At 36.9% G+C, this 24,149-nt stretch overlaps 1 protein-coding gene and 1 long non-coding RNA gene across 2 annotated transcripts; one reads left to right on the top strand and one right to left on the bottom strand.

Annotated features, from left to right (window-relative positions):
* Nucleotides 1–1,846: 1,846 nt before the first annotated feature.
* Nucleotides 1,847–19,948, bottom strand: LOC148675877 (insulin receptor substrate 2-like). Its single transcript, XM_088597141.1, has 2 exons — nucleotides 16,579–19,948; nucleotides 1,847–4,102 (listed from the first exon to the last, which is right to left on the bottom strand). The coding sequence occupies exons 1-2, from the start codon at nucleotides 19,781–19,783 to the stop codon at nucleotides 4,098–4,100; spliced, it is 3,210 nt and encodes a 1,069-aa protein (XP_088453267.1). The 5' UTR covers nucleotides 19,784–19,948; the 3' UTR covers nucleotides 1,847–4,097.
* Nucleotides 19,949–20,011: 63 nt separating this feature from the next.
* Nucleotides 20,012–22,215, top strand: LOC148675876 (uncharacterized). Its single transcript, XR_015924914.1, has 2 exons — nucleotides 20,012–20,240; nucleotides 21,606–22,215. It is a non-coding gene; the product is annotated as an uncharacterized LOC148675876 (long non-coding RNA).
* Nucleotides 22,216–24,149: the final 1,934 nt, after the last annotated feature.

The raw sequence follows: 24,149 nt of genomic DNA, 5'->3' as shown, positions 1-24,149 counted from the left end.
GGTACAGATATAAATGCAACCAGTAAATGCTGGCTTTATATCATCTCCGGATATACTAGTGTGAAGCGGTAATGGTAACCATATAGGTATTTGTACATAATAACCTTGCATAATAGCTTCAACCTGTTTGTGAAAGAAAGGGGGAAATGCAGGCGCATTATCTCAAATGCAAAGGAAAAAGCAAACACAGTTAATGGCAGCTAGGCAGCCCTTCTAACTGCTTAATGCTGTAAATGATGCAGACACTGAGCAATTGCTGTATCACACGCTAGCATTGCGAATGTGACCTGCCTCAAAACAGTGCACAGCAGGTGACGGTCCGCTGGAGATTTTGCTTTTCCGCTTCTGAGCTATTGAAATGGCAGCCCATATTCATCTGGCAGTCTCAGGAACGCACCTCGATGGTTCTCTCGCACCACCTCGGTCTTCAGTGGAGCAGAATACTTCACCATCAGGAATGATCATCATTGGCTAGGCTAGATGTTTTGTGACAAACCCCATTAGCATGGCTCATTTAACCACAGTCTGTTTGGGGAAAGGCTGACAGGAGATGCTCTTTCTTTGTGACTTGGGAGGCCTTGTTAGAAAAGCCTGCCCACGTTATTGTAGCACTCTTAATTTACTCTTAATTTTTTTAAGACAAGATAAGGAATTAACTTAAAAAACAAAACAAGAACACTCTGAACTGTGGCTAGATTCCTGGGATTAAAACAGAAACATTTAAAAGCTTCCAAACGCCACAAAATAGAATTCCAGATTTCACAGCACCTTGCTTAATATTTTAATTAGTATAAATGAGAAAATGTATAATTCAGTAACATATGGCTCCAGGCATATTCCATAATATAATAGATATAATCCCATTAACTAATTACCATCCTGTAGATAAATCTTTAAAAAAATAACATAACCATTCAAATTATTCGCAAAACAGGGCATACAATATGATTCACAGCTTTGTGCGAATGGAATTAGTAAAAGGAGTTAAAAACAAATGTAAAGCAACAAAATGCATAACGAAATGGCATTTTATATAACATATTTCCACAAAGGAAATACAATACCAATGGTAGAAATACCGTATATATGCAAATATTCATTATTCCATTCAAAAACCTTGTAAATATACAAAATAATGTGAAGCAAAGAAGTTATTCAAAAAATTGCAAGATCATTAACCTCAGATCAAAGGAACATAAGTTTTCATTCTTTGATTACAAATATATTGTTCCCTAGAATGTTCCTACTATTCTATTCACTTTCACAAATGAGGCTGCTCACTGTTGAACAAAGGAACAGCTATTGTTGATGTTGTTTATGCAAAGATCCAGCAATTAAGTGTTCCTGTTATGAATGTGATGCACTTGGATTGTCTATTTGCTATTTTCCAGTTTTTGCTGTTCTGCAGCCTTTGTACTGTTGCTCCAAACAACAGACCTGCTCTTCAGATGAACAGGATACAGACTCCTCAGTCTCAGAGTGAAAGCTGAGGATCACAACAATGGCCTGTATTCCAGACAGCAGAGTTTGTGTGGTGCAAGAATATAATGTTTAAGATCTCATTCAGAAAAGCAAAAAACCAACATTAACATCTGCATTCACTTATGAATTACACTGAACTGCTCTGTACAGTATGTATTTATTCTGCATTCTTATGTGACAGCTTCTTAGATGCAGATCAGTCCTATAATGATACTGGTAAAACTAAATTATGATTTAGAACAGTGACACACAAAGCTTAGAATAACAAGATTCACACCAAGAGAAAGCAGGTTTGATCTTCTAACTTCATATTAAAACAATTGCATTTTTTAAAAAGGAAAGACGCCATAAAAAAGGAAAAACATTTTTTTCTTAAATAATGTTATTTTATTGCAATATGGCTATCCATAATCATTACAGACTAAAGCAATACTTTACTACACTATTTTAATTTATTATTATCATCTCTTACAGCATTACATTAAACATTATATGAAGTATATACAATGGAAGACACAGCAAGATAAATTAGGCCTCTTGTAATATTTAACCTGTTGATATCAAGAAACAATAGATATACATACTCATAAGGAAAACACTGCTTTAATTACTGTTAGGTTCCAATAGCAAAAAAATCTTTCCATTTAAAGTTGGCAGAAATAAAATGTACAAATAGCAAATATTCATTTCTCTTTAAGGTTTAGCAAACCTATTAACATAATATTTATACATTTGGTTCCATTCTGTAAACTAAATTGTTTTTAAAAAATGTAAATATTGCATATGCCATTGGTGAAATGTACCTCAAGTAGCAAGATCTACTCTAATATCAAGTTTTGCTTTCATATTTTCTTACAGATCTTACAGCATTGTTATAAAATCTCATCCTTTAGTGGCATGTTTTCATACATGTGTACGTGCTGTACAGGCCCATTCTAAAATATTACATCAAGAAAACCAAACTGCTGCATTCAGCTTGTACTTTGTTTAGTACTATGGTTATCTGGGATTTGCTTTTATTATGTATGTAGAATAAATTATTTTAAATTTCCAACAAAATCTCCCCATTTTATTTTAATTCTCTGTTATCTGTACAATATTTACAAAGTTAGGCAATGTAGGCGTAGTGTAAAATGACCTCGGACCATAGGATGTGGTCTCCACAGTTCTGTTTTTCAGTCCAGTGGATTGCACTGAAAAAGAATCCTCTACATTCAAATGTGTCTTGTGTTACAATCTACGCATTATAAATATGAGAAGAGCAGCCAGCGCTGTTTATGAATGAAGAAATGGTTACAGCAATCAGTCAGTGCTCGGTGAGGTCCAAATGAGACTCCATCCTATCCCACTTTAGTGTAATCAGCTATACAGCAGTGGTGGTTAATGCCTCCAAAGCATCCCTGATTTCAATGCCTGTAACTGTTTCAGCCAACTTCAATACCACTAAAACACTTCAATGAATGACAGGAAGGGGCCACAGAAAGCTTTGGTAGATCAGGGTTAAAAACAGGTAATGTTAATGAATTTATACATAGTGTTGTCTACGGAATACATATTAATGGGTTTAACTTCACTTTACTACTTAATAAGGAAGCTTGAAGCATATCCATCTTAAAGGCAATATGTATTCATGTGAAATGTTACCCAGCTGCATCTGTGTGTGTGTTTACATTTTCATTGTGAAGGGTCAGCCTCCAAGTTTCGTTTATGTTCAATATGCTTTAAATATATGTCTCATGGGGCCATATATTTTGTTTATGCTTTGGATAACAGATTTCCTTTCATGAGATTTGGAAATATTTATATTAACATAAATGAAAGGGTTACTAAAAGAAGATAAGAAGAGTCTTTAATTTAATAGATTTGAGCATTCCGAAAAACAAGCATCATGTTTTCATGCTACCATCAGGAAACATTCAGTCTTAATGGCAAATGTTTTGTTTTCTTTTTCATTTTAGGTCCAAACATTTAGTCTTTAGTAGAAATACTATATGATAAAGTCAGTAAGGCTTTGGATTGGTCTTGTGAGACATTCTGTATTGAAAGTAACTGAAATCCATTCATTATTCTGCAAAAGATAACCTGGCTTTTTTCTTTCTGAGGTAGGGCTCCCAGCCGGTTCTGATTATTAAAATTTTAAACTCAGTTCCAGTTTCCAATTCCGTACTACAGAAGACGCTGTAAACACAAACCCACAAACACACATCTACTATATACACATACTATATAAATGTATGTTTCTTCTTTAGTGTGGGAGTGCGTGGTCATCTCCAGCTTTGTTCACAGGTCTTGCAAATGAAGGGGTACCAGCCATGTACAGTCCAGAGCTATGGCAGGATAGGCCATAAAAAGAAGAAATTTAAAGAGGAAAAGTACAGTGTATGACTGTACTTGTCTAGAAAGCAGCAAGGTGATGGTTCCTGATTAAAAGTAAGTGAGGCAGAGAGCTTCAGCTTTGTGGATTCAATGCACAATTCTGACAGTGCCACAGCTGTCCTCCTGGCATACCAAAGTCTGAGGCGGTTAATCTATAGCAGCGTGTGTTACAGTCGTTCTCGGAGCAGCTTCTGAGGCATCAAACCGCACAGTGTTTGCAGAGGAGAAAGAGGTTTCATTTAATCTGGAAGAAAAAAAATGAAAAGCTAGTAAGTTCATGAGTAAAAGTACATATTAGCAAAACAAAAACACATAAACACATATCACTATTACTAACCAATTACTTGTTCTTAAACACATATCAGGCCTGTTTACCACTGTTTAACTGTATAAAAATTGATATTTTAAATATTTTTTTAATGGCTGTTAGAAAGAAATCGCAACGCTTTCAAAAAACTTTTAAAATGTGTTCCAATTTTAATGTGCGCTGTACCTAAAATGTTCTTGAAATATACTGAATGGCCAAAAAAGTGTTGGAAAAGCTCATTTATTTTGAAAGCTTTTAGCACATTTGTAAAAAGCATTTTTCTTCTACTTTCAGCTCCACAAGCTGTTCCATGATTTATAACGCTGGAATGGGAACACTGGTGGGAGGAAAAGGTTAAATGGTGATTCCCCCTGCCATTACCAAGTAAGGAATGTGTTCTCTTGCTAACAGCAACTGAAATGGCAGGTGCGTCTGCATAACAAACAAGCTGACATTTAACATTATGCAGTACAAAAAAGCATACAATTATAATAAAAGTATATAGAAAAATAACTTTTGTATTTTGTATGTAAAAAAACTGGTACCTTGTGTTATCTTTTATTGTATGAATCCATATATAAAATAATGCATAGAGCTTTATATTTTTATTTTTAAATTTATTTTATTTAATCAATTAACAACCTATATAAAGCTAGTTTTTATTTTTGCTTAATTCTTTCAAAGAAGGTCAGCTACATTTAGACTGCAGTTATACTCAGTTCTTTGTGTTTATAAATGCAAAGATCAGGTATCTAATTTTTACTCATTTTGTGCTGATTTTGGGGGTCACTTCCATTACGGAAACCACTGAGTGGTTTCAACAACAATTTTTACAATGTCACTGCTGTGCTGTACAACAGCCGATTTCATACCTTACTCTTTTAAACATTACAATTACTCCATGCAAATACTTTATTACATTTTCTGCAAAACGTGACTTTTGTGGGGAGGAGTTAAATGAAAAATAGGACTTTAATAATTTACTGATCTTAATACTAATTGCTTGTAAAATTACATTTCCTTTCTGTGCCCCTATTTTAGTTTTATAAGCTTCTATAAAAAGACTTTTGTTGCAAATTTCAATTGAGCGAAACTGAATTATTTATATGCATAATGTATATAAATATTTACAAGTCCCAAATTGGACTGATACAGAAATGTTATCATCAATAATTAGGCTATATCTTTTAAAATTCCTACATTAGCCTGAGTGATGATTCTGAGGTACATAAAACACTCAGCTGTTTTTAGCACTTTGTCAATATTTGCATTGCTGTGTTTTTTTTCTTATCTGCAATACAGAAAAGACTGCTGCTACAAGCTATTCTCTGGCCATGTCATTTAATTTTTTTACACGTTTTTTTAAAGTGAAGATGATCTTTTTTAATTCTAAATATATGTAATTTTACTACTTCTAATTGCATGTGTTCTGGGTATTGTTCTGAGAGGCTGTACTGTAACTAATCTCTTTAAAATCTTTAGGATTCTAATTGTACTGCAACAAAAAGCATTATGATTATGCTAATGTATGCCTTCATCCAATTTCCTTTAAACGGCAGCAAGGCTGTTTTATTCCTTAAAACACGCCCCTTTCAGCATGTTACAGTAGATAAAGAGATTACTTTCTAGGGAATAGAGTAAAATGAGATTTAATGGTCCTATTAATTAAGAAATAATTTAACTTCTTTCCAATGATTGTTTGCTCAGACACAACAGTCTGCAATACCCTTTTGCTTTGCTGACTCTAAATGAATAATCCGTTTAATCCTATTTGCATTACATTTAAAAGTACAGTATTCCATGGTCTTCGGAGAACAGGTTTGCCAAGCGGGGAGCCTTCTTGGAATCCATTAATTATCTTAAGTTTGCTTTGCAGAAAAACACCATTCAGAATGTAGGCCAGAACCTACATTTGTCTATAATACAAGAGACCACACTTCCATTTACCTACAAATGAGCAATCCAAAAACATTGGTATATTACCGTTTTAACCCTCCAAGTATCTCCTTCTGCATTAATTGTTTTTAAACTTTTTGATATTTTCACAAGATTAAACCCTTAAACTATACAAATTAGTTGTCTTTGCTGCATCCTTCTTTTTTGGGGTAATCTGTCATAGCCAACATGAGAATATATATTCATTATTCAGTTTTAAAGTTCAATACTAGAATCACACACAAATTCTCACTAAACCTCTAGAAGCTGCTTTTCTGAAAGGCAACTGATTACATATTTTTGCTATATATACTCTGTTTCACACAGTTATATGTAATATTTACAGTGTATACATGCAGTATAAAAATTAAATACAGGAAGATGTAAAGCTTTGACTTGAAATGTATAGAAAATATTTTGGAAGATAAAAAGACAAGATGGCAAAATAAAGGACAGGGCCCTGAAATGATTAGTGAGTGGCGGCTTGCCAAGCAAACACTCCACATTAGAAGCAGTCAGCATTTGGGCAGGCTTAAAGCAAACAGCAGAAACTCATGCTCTTGGATAGTGATCGCAGTCAGACCCACTGCCATGATTTCCACCTGACGAGCCATCACTCACCACTGTCACATTTCCATTAACCATACAGAAAGATAGCTGACTGATTTGTTTGTTCACCCTTTGCAAACTGACTCATTCACCTCTATTTCCACACATGCCACTTCATTTGCAGGAGCTATAATTCAATGGGTTTCCAAAGCCAGGCTGAAAGGTTGGAGGGGGGGGAGGAGAGGATAAGCATCCTGTTTTATTTGTATTTGTTCCTTTTCTTTTTCCTCTGAATTCAAAGAGAGACCAACAGAGTGGTTTACCACTTCAGTCACCCTATTAATATCACTAATGGGTATGACCCAGTTCAGAATGTCCTTGCTAAGCACCATAAATTAAAAACAAGAAAGGGTCAATTTTAAAGAAAATCTTAGTGTGTAACTTCTTGCTTGGTCAACGTGGTCTACACAATTATTAACTGCGAGCAGATGTGCATTTTTAGGTACAAGCGAAGACATTTTTCCAATTTTACATTTGCTGAACAAGTACAATACATAATAAATTAACAAGGCAGCACACAGCTGTCGAAGCTGGTCGGAACTGCTTTGCTGCTTCCATGGTTTGATGTTAGATTGCAGTTCACAGTGGATCCATTTGAGAAAAGCACTGTTGCACTTGCACAGGGTAAATGAATAACATACAGCAAGACTTCACACCACTCCTGACACAAATTCCAGCAATGAAACCAAAGAGTATTACTGTAATTGTATGACTGGTGTTGTTATAGTATTGCAGTTTAGTTGAATTACAGTTGAGTTAGCCATGAACCTAGTGATATTGAGTGCATACTGTAAAAGGCTTGATAAATAGTATTTTAGGACAACTATTTTAAAGGAGTACCCATAATTAAGTAGAAGAAACAATCCTCTTGCCCTAAAAGACTAATATTTCAGACATACATTTAAATAGGTCCACCCAAAAGAGTAGATATTGCAATAAAACATGAATCTGCTAAAAGATTCTGTTATAAGGTGATTTAAGTGTTCTAACGTAAGCAGCAATGTAAACTCTCTGAAACATAAAATCCACATTTTTTAAAAAAACAGTAATAAAACCATTTCAAGGTTTTAAGCAAAATGTTAAACTTCAAGGTTCTTGAGAAAGCTTCGGCATTTCAAATGCATCCTGCAACCAAAGACAACAGTCAAGACTGAGACATTGATTAAGTACTGATAAAATGTTGAAATATTATAAGTGCTGACTGCATTAATGCAGAGTATCCACAAATAAAAAATACCTTCATTGCATAGCTTTGTTATTATGATCATCAGCATCTTCTGTTTCAAAAGTGCCTACAGAGAACTTTGCTTTTTAATGAAGACATGGATATTATAAACCTTTCTGTTTGTCTTTGAAAAGTTCCAATATTTTTGAAAAACTGCTTCATTAAGTTCTCATATTCACCTTTAGTTGTACTGGGAAAACAAGAGCAAAAAAGACTGCACTGCGTTGAGGAATATATCCATTATAGTCATGTACTGTACAGTCAGGTGTTTGAAAGAAAACACAAACATCTCCAAGGTATATTTATTTCACAGGAAGTATGCAGCATACCAGAAGAGGAATGGCAGATGAAGACCTAATTGAAATATTATCAGCTGCTATCTGTACTTATGAAGGCACTGACAGATGACCACCGACACTGCTTCTTGTCACAGTCTTCTCCCTGTTTACATTCACCACACATGACAAAATGGACTGCTTTTTCTCATCTATTTCTCATTGTGCCCTTTCATATCCTGCCGTGAAAACACAATCGCCATTGTAGAAGCATTCAAGGGCACTAGAGCCACCCATTTCAGAAACACAACAAGAGCCTTATTCACATTTTACACTTCCACTTCTGTGGTGACGAAGGCTGCGGGATCAATGAAGAATTGTTGTTGACCTTGAAGTACATGGAAATCGCAATCAGCCAGCTGCATGGAATTTGCACAGAGCTCAGCTTTGAGTTGTCCAATCACACTAAGCATGGCAGATCACTGCAAACATAAACATCAACATATGAATCAGCCTATACAGAACACACAAGTTTGAATGTTCACAGGGACTGTTTGTACTGTGTGTATTAAAATCAACCAACAAATACTTCACATGTAAGCTAAACACCAAAAGCACTCATTAACCTTAAACACCGATAATCAGTTTTTTCAATCAAATGTTGTAGTTTACCTGCCATAGTGGTAAATACAACAATAACTGTGACCTTCATATGTTTATACACAGTCCACTGGATAAGAGCAAAAGCTAATTTTTAAGTTTATTTAAATGTTATGTGCCTAGAAGATAAACAACAGGCTACTGGGAAAAGCACAAGACAATGTAATTATAGACCAACGTGCAATTGTGCTATAAACATGTACCACAATTTAGTGTATCCCACACACAGGGCAAAATGAGATGTTTTTCACATTTAAATGCCACTTAAACTCTTTGAACACTGGTGCAATTTAAAATACAAATACACAAATCTGACTTAAATGAATTAACGTGGACTGAGAAAGCTCCATCTTCTCGTCATATCATACTTCTGCTTATTTTGAAATAATGAGCTTAATTTATGCAAGAGCAAACCTTCCTTCTTGCAAGTGTAAATTTTTCTGACATACGACAGTACATATATAGTGCTTTATTCATATAAAATTTGTTACAATCATTATAAGCAGGGACGCATCACTCCAAAGTTAATCTTAAGATCCTGGATCATACATTGAAAAAAAAAGAGCACAGCCATTTAAAATAGTCTCATCAAATAAAAATTGTTTATTTTAATTATATACTCCTTTTGTTTTATCTTGCAACAAAGGTTTAATGTGAGTTTGCAAGAAGCATTGGAAAAGTCACAGTAAAAAAGCTCTGAATCTAGAAGTTCCAGTATTTATTGTCATGCATTCCTTATATTAACTATAGACATTTCAGGATAAATTGTGATGAATTAGGTGATCATTAATAGTCTTGATTTCTTTAATGCATGTATGACATGATCAGAGTAAATGGATCAGACCAGGGGCAGCTCAGTTCAGCAAGTGAACGTTTTGATAGTCATGCCTTGCTAATGTGTTTATGCTCACAGAGGCTCAAAATTACTGCCCCTTACATAATGCTCCTGCTTAGTTAACTAAGATAATTCTTTCTGATTCTCTTGCGGGTTGAGTAACATAGAGGCTAAAGCAAATGTTGGTTCATTACAATATATTAATCTTACAAATCTGTATATTATATAGGACCAGACACAAAATGTGATAGAAAAAAACTGAATGGATGCCACAAAGTACCTTTGAGAGCTTAACACTCTGAACTAGTAACTGAAAGACCCTGCAGTCTGATCAGAGCTTTATGTAAGGTTCTCAAAAGATAAAAGGTTAAATCACCTCCACATGTACTATACCAGCTGAGATACTGCAGTATAATTCACAGAAAAGTGAAGGTGCGGAGCCAGCAGGACTGCATGATGTCTATTTTCACATGACTTGCCTACAGAGGTAATTTTCTTTGGAATCTTTGGATTTTCTGTGGCTTATGATGCGGGTGGCAAGTCACCTCTGCTATGGCAGAGCAAGACGGCCTGTGCCCCCTTCCCTGACTCTAAACAAAACAAGCTGCTCAACAATGTCTAATCCCTACATAATGTAATCCTTCTTAACTCTGTACTAAATGTGGGTAATGTTTGGGATGTTTTTATCTTTAGCTGGAACATCCTGGCCTACTTTAATCACTGTTTTCTGCACTGGTGGCATGGAAACTTTGACACAAGGAGCAGCAATTGCTGATGCTTTCTTAAGAATATATAATGATTATTATTATTAGCCCATAATAATAATAATACAGTTGCCTTTACTTTTCAAAGACCTCAAACAGTCACCTATTATAGCAGTTTGAATTGCGTACTTCTGCAATTAAACCATTCATTCAAAGAAGGAGAAACGAAAAATCCAAGCTTAAAACTTTATCACTTCATTGACTGATTCTTCTACACACATACTGTATATACAAGCAAAATACAAAATGACACAAGCACATTTTTGGATTAATTAGCTATACACTGTGCACTCCTTTCTACAAAACAAAATACATGTAACCTTCAAAATACCTGCCTTTAAATCTGTGAGCCCCAATCTCCAGATATGAAAACAAAAAGAAGTGCGGAAATAGTCTTGTAGAGTGGCCTTTTTCTTGCCCGAAGGACAAATGTTTTATCCTGTTTTGTTGTGGTGGTGAGGCAGATGGTCTGCAATCATTAGCCTATTGTCAATGGCGGAGATGTGGTAGATAACAAGTGAACATTGCTTGGAATGGCAGGTGTACAACCCTGGGGCAGCCATCTGCTGCAATGGCACTACTCTATTCAAGGATGCTTAAGGTGTTTAAAAAAAGTACCAATGTTTTTACTCTCTTCAGCCTTGTTCCTGCATCTGGCACCTGACAGTTAATGAAGACTCATCTGAAAATAGATGGTGCGCTTGTACAATCTCTCCTCTTTTGGTATGCATCATACTGCATTAGCCATACGTGCGCACTTCAGAGGCTGTGGGAAGAGGTAAAAGGTCATCCATTTGATTTACAGCACTGCCTGGGTGAAGGGCAGGGATGTGCTTTGCAAGTTAAATAGCGTTTTGTGGCTGTTGTTTCAGGAAAGCAAAACAAAAACAAAATAGCGCCCCTTTTACACTCTAAAAAGTTAAAACAAACAGCTGGCTGACGTAATGGTAAACAAGAATATGAATAATGGGCTTAGATTTAGTTATTTTCTTATTTCTAATCCTTTTCCCCTAAATTACCTTATATAGATTACATTCCAGTTAGCGTCAACAATTCTGGGATAAAAACTGAAATAATTAACATTCCAAATATAGAAGTCATTTATTAATAATAAGATGCTAAATGCCTGAGATTACTGCTGCTTAGAGTTTAGGGTATGTGGAATCTGAATCAGCAGGTATCACATGTTGTAGTTGTAAACATACTACTTACAATTAAATAGAACTTATAAACTAAGGCTGCCAACTGTGATGTTTACATAGTTATCAAAGAGTAAGAAAAATAATATTTTCTTTGATTAAGGCTCCGGCTCCCCTGTACTGAATAAAGCACTTAAGAAAATAGATGGGTTGTAATATGGACGATAATTGTCAGTTGATTATCATTTTCTGATCTGTAACTAGCTTACGTATCTTAGGAAATGGTGAAAACTGATAAGCCTATACTTTCAAAACCACACTCAAAAGAATGTGGAAAACAAAGCTTATATGAATATAACTCACTATCTCTTGTTGTTGTGAAAAGAAAACACAGTTAAAGCACTTCAACTAATCCATCTTTTACATGATCATTTCCACAGCCCTGGGCAGTACCTTTGAGCTGATTTTTTCTACCAAGTAAAGCACGAACACTGCTCGGTGAAACTCAGGACAGGCAGTGTTTGTCCTTGTTCACTGGTAGTACCATGATAAGCAGTGGCCTGCCAGGAGATTAAAGTTGCCTCTTATCATGTATTTACACTGTTAGATGTGGACCTGAATACTTTTCTAATGTAGTATTTATCTGACCATGGTGAAACTTATTCAACTCACGTTTTGTCAAATGGACTGATCCCTCTGATGTTTACAGCTTACATTAAAAGAATGAATTTGTTTCCCAAGACTGTAAACTACATTAGGATCATTATACATGTACTTATATCATGCTTTAATTTGTAATAGCAGATTTATGCCTTATCTAGATAAGAAAGCTATGAAACAATAAATCTCACAATATGTTTAGACAGATTGTATACTTTATGTATGTATTTTAAGCCTGAAAAGATCATAAAACCTTAAGGATTTGAGTTTTCAAATTCTGCCCTATATATATCTTTTCTACTGGGATTTTTACAAGAAAAGGGGGCACTACTCTTGTCGATCTGGGCTGGATAGCTGAAATGAGCAATTATGACACAGTTCATTTGTGCTGTAATAGGAAAAGATTAAAATAAGATTGCGAAGACCTAACAAAACTGGACAACAATACATCTTCAAAAGGTTTTGCTACAGAGCAAAAGTTTCCCTTTATTTTCTTAAATCAAATTATAAAAGTAAGAAAAAGCAATCCAGGCATGGGGAAAAAACATTTTCGCCTATATGTAGCCAGAATACTTTAAACTCTTTCTTCCACTTTTGTATCTTTCATAAAAATGGGAGTTTGTACAACATTTTTTGTTTATATACAGTAGGTGCTGGTCAACCATGGTTTAAAACACCCAGAGTCCAGAGTTGGTCTTACTGCCTTTTAATCATCAATTTATAAAAAACTGGAAGACATGTTTTTATTAGTTTACTAAGATTCCAGCTGCGGGATAGGAACAGGGCATTTTAATTTCAAAAGATCTATAAACTACTTAATCGATGAATTACCTGCTTTTGTGATCAACACTAAACTGCTCAAATATTTAGAAACTTATGTGTTAAGGGTATACTGTAAAACATATTGCGTTGTGGCTCTTCAGGACCAAGTTTGGTCACGTCACGTTTTTATACTTTTAAATTAAAGTCAATAATTCATACTCGTAAGAATGTTGTGTGAAAAAAATCAAAGGTGCAAGAACTACTATTTTTCTACTGTTGTACAAGGAACTAAAAAACATCCAATTATTTTAATCTTAAATTAAACAGGCTTTGAGTTTTTGAAAGAGCAAAAAGAAAAAAAACTGTCCCTGAAAGTCAGGAGGTTAAAAAACAAGAGAGTAACCACGTCTCCCAGAAACCTTTGCACACTACATTCCAATCATGAAACTGAGTACCTGACAACTGATAAACAACTGACTCACTTGTTTTTCTGGGGAATGATTCTAATCACTGCACACTGTGCACTAGAGACATAAAACTAACAGCCTCTTGAAACAGGCACATGGATTGTGAGGCACATGTTCAATTACTGAAAAGAATGTTACAGCACAATAAATTTTTTGAAAGAGCTACTTGTACGTTACCTAAGAAAGGAACAGGAATGCTAGCCTTCTAATTGAACAAAGGAGGAGTGAGTTACAAGGCAACAGAAAGGGCAACATAACCTTATATTTCTCTCTGAGTTAGCAAGTCCAACATTTATTGATCCTTTATTTCTTGACCGGTCTGAATTTCCATGCCAGAGCTAAATAAAAGCTGGGTATATATTACAGAACACATTAAGTATCTAAATGTAAATACTTTATCTCCTATAGCCCCGATAACTCCATTAATGGATGAATGGATTAAAGATACATTTCAAACAAATTCAGTCTGAAACCTGAAAGGTTAGACAGTGATTCCGCTTCATCAGAGGAAATAAATTTTTGAAAGACTTCATAACTGAGAAGGAGAAGCAGGATTTAAAAACATTTTTTATGTACATCTGATGTTATGTAGGGTTTATTCAAGGCTTAGGGATACACAGAGGCTCCTTTTGTTTTCTTATACCACTTATGTCTTGTTGCTTCTGATATATCCTAGAGAGAATCTCTGGATACATCTAAAAACAACATAACATGAACTACCAGGGGCAACTACTTAAGAAAGCCATTAAACTAAAAAGAAAAACAAACTTCTCTTTGTTATTGCTGAACACTCATTCTGTGTTTTAGTGACACTCACTGGAAACCACAGAGGTCATTCCTTTCCTGACTTCACTTGAGGTCTAGAGAGCAATTTTCAGTTCAAAGGGATTTCATTCTTAGAGTGAAGCTGTGTATGCATTAAACCTTTGGAGACATGAGCAAGTAAGCTTATCATCATCATGATTACCAGAAGACTGAAAGAAAGAAATCTGATCTAGGTTCTTGTGTCGCTTGTAAACCAGTCAAGACCACGGGTGACACAGCATAACAGGAGGATGAATTCAAAACAGTTTAGACAAAATTCACGAGGTGGCAAACAACTGACATATCACATTTGACATAGAAAGGTGCTGAGTGTTACAGGCATGTAGCTGAAACACGAACTATAAATGTAAGATTCCAAAACCACAAAATACTTTTAAGCAACCTACTACAGAACAAAGAACAATGAGATCCGGCTAAGCACAATACAAAAATGTCATAACTACTGAGAGCAAATGAATGAAAAAAGGCATATGGGTTGAGAGCATTAAACCAGCATTTTTTCCCTTTCAGAGAACAATGTTACCAAATTAAAATTCTCAGTGTTTCAGAGACTCACGTACTGAATGATGCAGGTTCTGTCCCTGAACTAAACAAATGTTTATTTGTGTTGGTCAACTGTATTTTTTTAAATTGAATTCAGTCAGGTCTGTCACTGACCCTATATATGACTAAAAGATTTATATAACAGAAGATATTATGACTGAAAGTTAAGATATACTTTTGAAATACTTGTATCAATCCCATATTAATGGATGCAGTTTTACTATTATATACAGTTTATCACCACATAGCTAAATGGAATTTCCAGAGAAAATGAAGAAATAAGACCTGCATATTTGATCAAGTTTGTTACTTTAAAACACACTCAGATATGTTTCACGTTAGTAAACCCCCTTCTTCCCCCACAAAGACGCTGATTCACTCTATATAAAAACAAACAGATGTTGGCAAGCACAGTCAGAAAGCATTAGAAAAGTATGCAATCACAGCCATGAATTGACCAGATTTGCAGTGTGTTAAAAACAAACAAAAAAGTAAAGTGGTTTTCAGAGAGATGTTTCTGTCTAATAGGCAGCACATGAAAGAATGGTAAATACTGTTATTACCATTTATCACAAAAAACTTCAATCACAAAAGACTGAAAATCTGTTTGAAATGCACGTTGCTCATCTACAGCTGGTCGAGCTATTTACTTTAAACCTCACACACCACAAAGTCCAACACACAATGTATATCTAAAATAAGGCATATTTACCTGTAGATTCTCTGTTAGCACTTGAGATGTGGAGGGGTGCTTAGAAAACAGTTCTAAACCTATATGTATGCACAGCTTTGCTTGAAATCAAATGCCGCTCTTCACCCTGTACAAGAGTTCTCCATTCTTCTCTAACATTGTTTACAACTTTTAAAAGCAGGTCTTGATGTGTATAGAGGTACCCCTTAAACAAATCTGAATAGGTTCCTACTGAACGTGCATAGGCCAGCCATAACTGTATCAATTAAAGATTGAAAAAACAGGAAAATACGGCACCCTGTCATTTTTGCTGTTATTTTTCATTGACACCCACTCGATACTCAAAATACAAGCAAACCCCAACACCTTCATGAAGCCTTTTTATTTCCTTTCCAAACTAGTGTTTCACCTTGAACCAAAAAATGATTTCCAGCTGAAAGCCTCATTTTGGCAAACTGCATATTATACTCAAACATGAAATGCATGAAAATGACTAAAATAAAATAATTACCAGGCTATATTTGCATACCTACGCAGTGTTTAAAGCAATGGCTCAATTATCAAATACATTAATACTTAATACCAGGAGGACCAACATTGAGGATCATTTTTCTGCTCCAGTTAATTGTCAGTGCACCACTACGGCAACAGAAAGGGGAGTACGTGCAGTGGTGCAAGTTCATTTTCATCTTCAATAATAAAAAAAAAAAGTTTTCGAAGCACACTAGTTGGCAGTTCAGAAATGAGAACATAGAGAGTATGCATCACATGCAGAAGCTTCTAGTTAGAAATGCACTGCTATGCACAACAGAATAAATGGGGATTCATTTGGAAATACATCAAAGTGGCTTCAATTATTAAAACTGATAAGTCTACAGCACTACACCAAAATTAAGAATGCTTAAGCAGTTCTGAAGAACAAAATGTCCTTCTCCTCTTTGACACACTTTACCATGTATGAGTGTACCTTTTAGAAATGTTAATAATTAAATAAACCAATTTTAAGAATATGTGTGTACTCACCTTTAACAGCAGTGGCTGTTTCCTTTAAAAAGCCAAGGCTGGTGTAAGGACTGGCATCTAATCCACTGATGCCACCTTTTAAATACCTTGCAGTTTTAAGTTTAACAAGGGTTTCACAGTTGCCCAAGTTTTCGTCCATCAGGTCTAAGGCAATATAGTTCAGTCCATTTTGAAATCCCGCAGAGGTCTCACGACACATGGGGCTGCCGTACTCTTCATCAGTGCCCTCACTTTTCCTGAGAGAGACGTTTTCTACAGAGGCAGAGCTATGCCTCTTGGGATCATGGGCAAAAGAAGGAAAGACGGGCGTTACAGTAGTGGTGGATGAGAACGTTTCAGAACTGTGCCGCCTGCGTCCCTGTGGGTCTGCCCGGATCACTTTTGCCCCTCTGTCAGGGTCTGGAGGGGTGCTGGGCAGCAAAAACGCCTCTACCCCCGACACCTGTTCCATCAGGTTTAACCTCTTCACCCCACTGGTGGGGCTCATGCTTTGAGCCTTTTCTGACTTCTGCGAAATGGGCTGGGGAGGTGTGTTTGTAACACCAAATGTCATTTCCGTGTAATCCTCCTTTGTAGAGCCAGAGAGACACACAGAGGCAATCTGTGTTTTGAGGTACTCGGCATCTGGTTGAATTGAGCATGATAATGCAGACATTACATTCATTGTATCAGCAGGGGCCTCCACCGATTTAGGAGACTGTGCATTCAGGTCAATGTTCATGTAATCTGACAAAGGTGATCTTCGCTGGTCATTGGTGGATCCTAAGGAAGAAGCTGGACTCTCTGTAGACAGAGATGGTGGGGAGTACCTTGTACTTTCACTGAAGTCTATGTTAATATACTCACCAGGGCTTTTTGGCTCAGCGGGCAAAGGGTGTTCATTCATACTTGGCAAAGTCCTCAGTGTGTCTAGAGACAGCCTGGTTGGCCTGCTGGCCCTTCCTCTTTGCAACAAGTTTTCATTTCTACTTTGTCTTACTGGTGAAGGCGCAAAGTGGTTTACAACCGCTGCAGTAGAAGCTGTAGAACAGTAATTGGACTCCTCAATAATCTTTTGATTTTGCAGGTTCATCACAACATACTGGTCACTATCCCCATTTTTGGAGCCCTGTGATTTGTAAGACCGGGGCAGTGAGTTGAAAGAGTAGGAAGGTCTTGCGGATTCGTTGGTCAAAGAGCTGAGGAAGTAATCAGGTGGCGTCAGCGAGACGCAGTGATCGATGGGCGACATGTTCATGTAGTCCCCATTTGTTAGCTTTCCATCAGAGCTCTCAACGGATAACTTGGAGCCACACCACATTCTCATATAGCCGTTGTCATCAAGAGAGCAGCTGCCAGGCGAATTTGTTCTGTATCTATTCCCGTTTGTTTCTGGATGTGATCTGGGATTGATGATTTGCTTTGGAGCAGAAACACTCGTGGGACTCATTGGCATGTAATTTTCCTTCTTGCTGGCTTGTGGGGCAACACCGGGAGTCATGGGCATGTATCCGTCATCACCCAAGTTGCTGCTTGAGCTTTTATGGGACCCTATTTCGATGTCCCCATAATCCTCCGGGTAAGGCGTATAAGTAACTTTAGGAGAAGCTGCATAAGAACTTCGGCCAGAGCTGCCATTAGTGTACGTGGCCCTCATCAACGTGTACTCATCCAGCGAAGCAGAAGAGACCTGCGATGTAGCCCGCTGTTGTGGGGGTGTGGTCAGGGAGTAGGTTCTCTTTCTGTACGCCTTTTCAGAATCCAAAATGTCGTCTTTGCAAAACCGCCTGCCGTTGAGGCTAAAAATACTGTTGACTGGCCTCTCCATCGTCATGTAGCCATACAGATCGCTGCCCTCCCGGGAAGGGGGCGTGTCGGCAATAGACTCCGGAGTGTTGCTCCTATTGCCCAGGCAGTGTTTCATGTCCCCTGGGCTAGACCCATAGTCGTCAAAGGACATGAAGCCACCATCACTTGGCGATCCTGAGACTGAGGCACTTCCGCTAGATGGCCGCTGGATGGTGTCTGATGCCGAGCCATGTCCGCTGCTCGAAGACAGACTCACGGGGCTGGTGGCTGAAGGTGGCGAATGAGAAACTGGCATCGACATTGATTTGCTGTGCTGAAGTGAAGAGGTCTGGAACATTCTTGAGGGTCTGGTGGTAACAGTATTGGAACGGCTCAGGTGCGTTCTGATTGCACTAGGACTAATGGGGCTCCCATTTACCGAAACCGGCCTTGACATCGTGCCATCCCCTTCGCTTGCCGTCCTTATTCGGCAGGAGGTGAATTTATTGGCAGGGGATGTGGCTGCCATGCTGTCTGTCCTTGACCTCCTAGGTAGCCCTGTCTGACTGGGTGGCAGGTTGTTCAGGTGCCGCCTGGTGGGCACAGAAATGGGGTTGGTACCAGACGACTGACTTTTACTCCGGGGTCTGAATTCTGATAATTCTTTCATTGCTTTCATTGCTTCTAAAATAGTCTCGTGAATGTTCTGAGCCACCACTGAATCATCTGCTTGCATCCAAAGCTCCCCAGGTCCCGTGGATGCAGACCTGCCTACTTCGATGAAGAAAAAATTGTCAGAGTGCCCGCATCTTCGAATATTCATGAGCTGCAAAATGACAGATGGAGCCTCCGAGTTTAATTTCACAAAGCTAATAGTCCGGCTGGAAAGACACAATCTGTAAACCCCGGTTAAATTTTTGCTTTGCCCCAGTCCTTTTGATTTCAAATTTACTTGCCATACCTCCTTGTAAACTGCGCTAGCAGGGGTAATCAGACCGTAGTTTGCCTCTTCAAATCCCGACAGCGAGGAAGTTGAAGTAGAAGCCGATCCGTCATACACTTTCCCCTCATTCATTAGTTCAGTTAGGACGATGTACCAGCTTTCTTGCTCCTGCTCGTTTTCAGCAGCTACGGCAAAATACTCGTCCTTGGTGTAAAGGGCGATCAGGTGTTTGTGTTTGGCGTCTGCTCTCTTGTTGATATTCAGACAGGAGTCCAGGGGTATAACCCTTTTCGCAGCTGACTTGTTTTTCCATTTCTTTTCGTTCTCGTAGTACTCCAGCCTGGCAGGAAAGCCATCACTCTGCTCTTTCAAAACGAAAAACCGCTTGTGTCCATGCTTCTGCTTCTTCAGGTATCCGCATTTTTTAATGAGGTTGTTGTTATTATTAACGTGAACATTCGAAAATACATGTCCAGTTGTTGGCGAACTCGCCATCCTCGCGTTTTAAACTCTCACTTTCTTTAACTTGTTGTCTGTGCTGGTCTAGAGAGAGAAAAGAAAGCCGACTGTACCTCTTCTTCTACTTCATTCCTGGCGCAGAGATCTCCGTTCGGTATCTGTAACAGTTTAACAGTAAATAACACATATCACTGAGTGCCTGAAGAGAAAAACAACATGTGACGTTCTACACATCCAGCTTTAGTTACAAAAAAAGAAAAACACAAGGCGGTACAACCTTGAGGGGGGCGTACCTGCCAAGCCTCCAATCTGATCGGCTCATTGGTCGAATTAACTGATTGATAGTAATATGAACCCGTCAGGCTTAAACTAAAAAAAAAAAGGACAACTCCCATTTTAAGGTAGTCGGCTCATCTCCTGCTTTTTGCCAGAAGACAGACTGCTAGACAGAGATGTTTTTTTAATTAATCTTGGTTTTTCCCTAATGAATTGTGTATGTACTCTTCCCGTTTCATACAGAATAAGGGATTAGTTCTCAGATAAAGAGCTTAACAAACACTCTTTTGTTCGGATTTACTAACAGCATCCGCAAAAAATACTGCTAATAATAATTTAAAAAAATGCAATCCGGACCGTCTTCAGGGGACGCGTAGAATTCAGCATTTTCAGATAACACTATTAATTTTAAATAAGTAAACTTATTTTAAAGTGCACTCAGAGTTGGGATGAATGTTTTTAATAACACGGTATTTTGCATAAATAAAATGTTTTCTTATACATTAGCAGTAAAGATTCTCCTTTGAAAACCGAAGTGCGCATTTAAAAATTTAATAAATTTACTGATAAACGGTACGACAGTTGTTATTGTCTGTAAGTATAATATATATAAATACAAATTTGGCAACGAACTATAATTCACGATTACCCTGTATAGCACAGCCTATTTTTAAAGGTGCACGGAAATTCATGTAACTCTAACAAATGGTAAATAATTTACAACTAAAGCATAAACTGAAAATGTTTAAATAATCCTTAACCGACAGAGCTTGAAGAAAAAGGCGACAAATAGAAGCAAAACGATTTTGTATATGTATGTTAAAAATACACACATTTACTGGAGTAAAAGGCGGTGGTTATCTAATAGTTTACTTAACATTAAAGTTGAATCTACACTAAATTCGACGAAGACAGCTGATCTGTACCGATGGAGGGAGGTTCTCTTTAATTTCTGTAGAAACAGAAACTAGTAACTATGGCACAGCTCCACACAAACACATTGTAAACAACATCGTCAACAACCGCATACGACGCAACACGGCAGAGGGGCACGTGGACAGACACGTCTGGCGCTCACCTTAATTGTGTTAAAGTGGCTTTAGGGAGAAAAAAAAACTTTTCACTTGTAATGTAGCTGTAAACAAACTACCTGGGTTACTGCAGTACAATGACACATAAGGAAAGAAAAAAAAACTGCCGCATTCCAAAATTTGCTTGCGTATTATGCCGCGGAGTACAGTCCCCAGTGCACAAAATCCGGTCTGGTGTTTTTATTAAAAATCCCGTGTATTTAGTTGCATCTGCTGGAAGAGATTGTTTGACAGTTACACTGTAAACAGCTGAGCAGTCTCAGAGCATCTTACTTGTTACATAATGTGCGTGGTAATCTATTTTTATGCGCTCGGATTTACTTGCACAGCGCTACCGCCTCTAGCGTTCCCGAACATTTGCAAGCATAAATTTGCTTTTTTTTTAAAAAAAATACTGTAATTTGAATGTCTTTTAGGCCAAAGAAAACTGAATTAATTTACAGGTTTGTCATCTGTATCGGCTTTCACATGTGTTTCAATATGTATTACAGGATTCCTAACGTTAACTGATGTAGTTACTACAAACGAGAAATCTCATAAAATGCTGTTTTCAAAGCGAAAATTCCACCGGCTCCACATTACTTTTTGGTGAGTTGATGGAAAAAAAAATATTATGTTAACGTTTAATAGAAGTCTGGTGTCTTGCATTTTGAGTTTAAAAGAAGTTTTGTTACCGTATCTAAAATACAAAATGCCGCCACCCCCTGGTAGCATTAATTTGCTTTCTTCATAAAAGACAGGGCAGACAGCTTCTCTGCCTTGAAAAAACTAATATACATGTGCTTGTAATATATCGCAATGTGCTGCTCCTTTGATGCGTCTTTCCAATTCTTTAGTGACGCAGACATAATCTGAATAACAAACACTGGGTTGTTAATAACTGCTGACGCTTATCTCAGAAAGCACATAGCAGGAGCCCGTTCTATCATTTGGAAAATTTACGTCATACTGGCTTCAGACTTGTGGAAAACCTAATGGATTGAAATAGGTGTCTGCAGGCTTTTAACTGTTTCACGAAAAAAGTCCGTTTAAATAACGTTATTTTAATCGTTATTCCTTAAATGTCTTTATCCGCACCTTAATAAAACGATGCCTTTTTGAGTTGATTGAATTTATTCGTTTGAAAGGCGTTTTAAGTTGTTTGAAGCAATCGTTGTGTTTATTTTACACTATTTTATTTAACGACAAGTATATAACATTTAGATGTTTTGTGAACTATGTTAGCCATAAACATGTGCCTTGTAAAATGATATATACAGTACATTACCTCGCATACTAACTGGATTATGGTTTACAAGAAAACATTGCTTTTCTCATCTCATTTTCTTAGTCTCACGAACCTAGATTGATTTTCGAGGGAATTCTTGCCATTGTTAAGTAGGCTGAAGTTCTATCAAGTATACAGTACATCTCGATTTTTTTTTAATAACATGCTTCTAAAACACTTTCCATTTATTTGCTATACATCTTACCCAGAATACCTACAGTACGTTAATTATGTGCTTACAAAATGATGCTGGGGTTGTGGAAACCGGAGCAAAGCAGTGTTACATATGAAGCAAAGTTTATATTCTTTGGATAGTGGATATATACAGTACTGTAGATTTAGTGGAAAAAACTACATAATCACTGCAGTGCAATTAGAAAAACCTAAATGTTTCAACATCAGTCTTGATGTAACATCAAGTTATGCCAATCAGCTGTGGGACTTTTTCCTCCTTTGATAGTGCAGGTATACAAGGTTAATGTTAAACCAATGACCTTTAATATTCAAAATATATTATTAACTGTGTTATATTAATAGTATATGGACTTTTGGGGGGAATTTGGATTTAAAGATAGATGGATATCATGTTAGTCTTAAAAAAGACAGGATGCAGAGATTAGTACAAGAATAAAACAAACTAGGTTTGAAAAGTCTAATGACTAAATCACTTGTAACAAAATATTTAAAGTAGTTAAAGTGTTTTTAGGCAACTCCATATTATTTCTGGAACATTTAATTTTTTACTCCCTGAAACAGAGCTCCAGGTATAACTTGATCACTTTGTGTATGATAAATAAAGAATTGAAAGTTCACTTAGGTTGACCTTTTTCACTAAAAACAATACAGATAAAATGTGCTAAAGTGCTTTGTCCATGTCGGAAGATAAGTACAGTAGTAAAAACTAATGCTATCAGACTCTTTTTGAAGTACACTTTTGAAATGACATATGTTGGGCTTTGATCTACGTTCTATAAAAATCCTGAAAATGTGTTATACCCTTGAATGTAATAGTAATATCAGAACTAACTTTTCATTGGTGTTGTTTCAATGTAAAATGCATTACATAAGTATTTGTCTGTTGTTTCTGAAGAGATTATACAGCATCAGGAGATCAGAAATAATACGCAATTGGGATTATGCAACTGCATTTCAGTACACACTGTCCTTGTTCATGGTAGCAATTCATTAAAAGAAAAAAAACCTAAAAATGATCAGTAATCAGTGTAATTTCTCAAAAAATCAAAAACAATGCTACTCAATGCCAAAAAAACTGTATTAGAACTGAACATTTTATAGATGAGTAAAACTTAAGAATGAATAAAGTAAAATGTGCAGTGTATAGTGTACAACATTAAAGATCACCTCCAACTTGCAAAAATAAACATTGTTTTTTATGGCTGCTCAGCAAAAAGCATTTCCTGTATCTTTAGATCAAGATTGAAAAGAAGCCTGCAGCAAATGTCTGTGCTTCCGACTGGTCTCAGGATACTGTTTTCTGATGGGCATTCAGGCCAAAATGTAGTTTAGTTTATGTACCAGTACTTCTGGTTCTCCTGTCCAAGAAGATGAACGTAGTCTTCTCTTATGAACTCCTGAATCCCATGAGAGAACATGATTGGTTTCGTAATCTCTCATAAAGAAGATTAGAATATTCAATCTGATGGGGTTAGTTGGGGGAAGGCCAGCCCTGGCCTCTGTGTTCACACACAAACACCTCACCAAACGAGCAGCAGCACTGCGCGAGGGGTCACAGGGACACCACCTCAGT

The sequence above is a fragment of the Lepisosteus platostomus genome, chromosome 2 (assembly GCF_059453375.1).
Source record: "Lepisosteus platostomus isolate fLepPlt1 chromosome 2, fLepPlt1.hap1, whole genome shotgun sequence".
Lineage (NCBI taxonomy): Eukaryota > Metazoa > Chordata > Actinopteri > Semionotiformes > Lepisosteidae > Lepisosteus > Lepisosteus platostomus.
This window is presented reverse-complemented; position numbering and strand designations above follow the sequence as displayed.

Excerpts from the sequence above, each read along its gene's own strand:
- LOC148675877 (XM_088597141.1), bottom strand. The coding sequence starts at position 19,783 with ATGGCGAGTTCGCCAACAACTGGACATGTATTTTCGAATGTTCACGTT.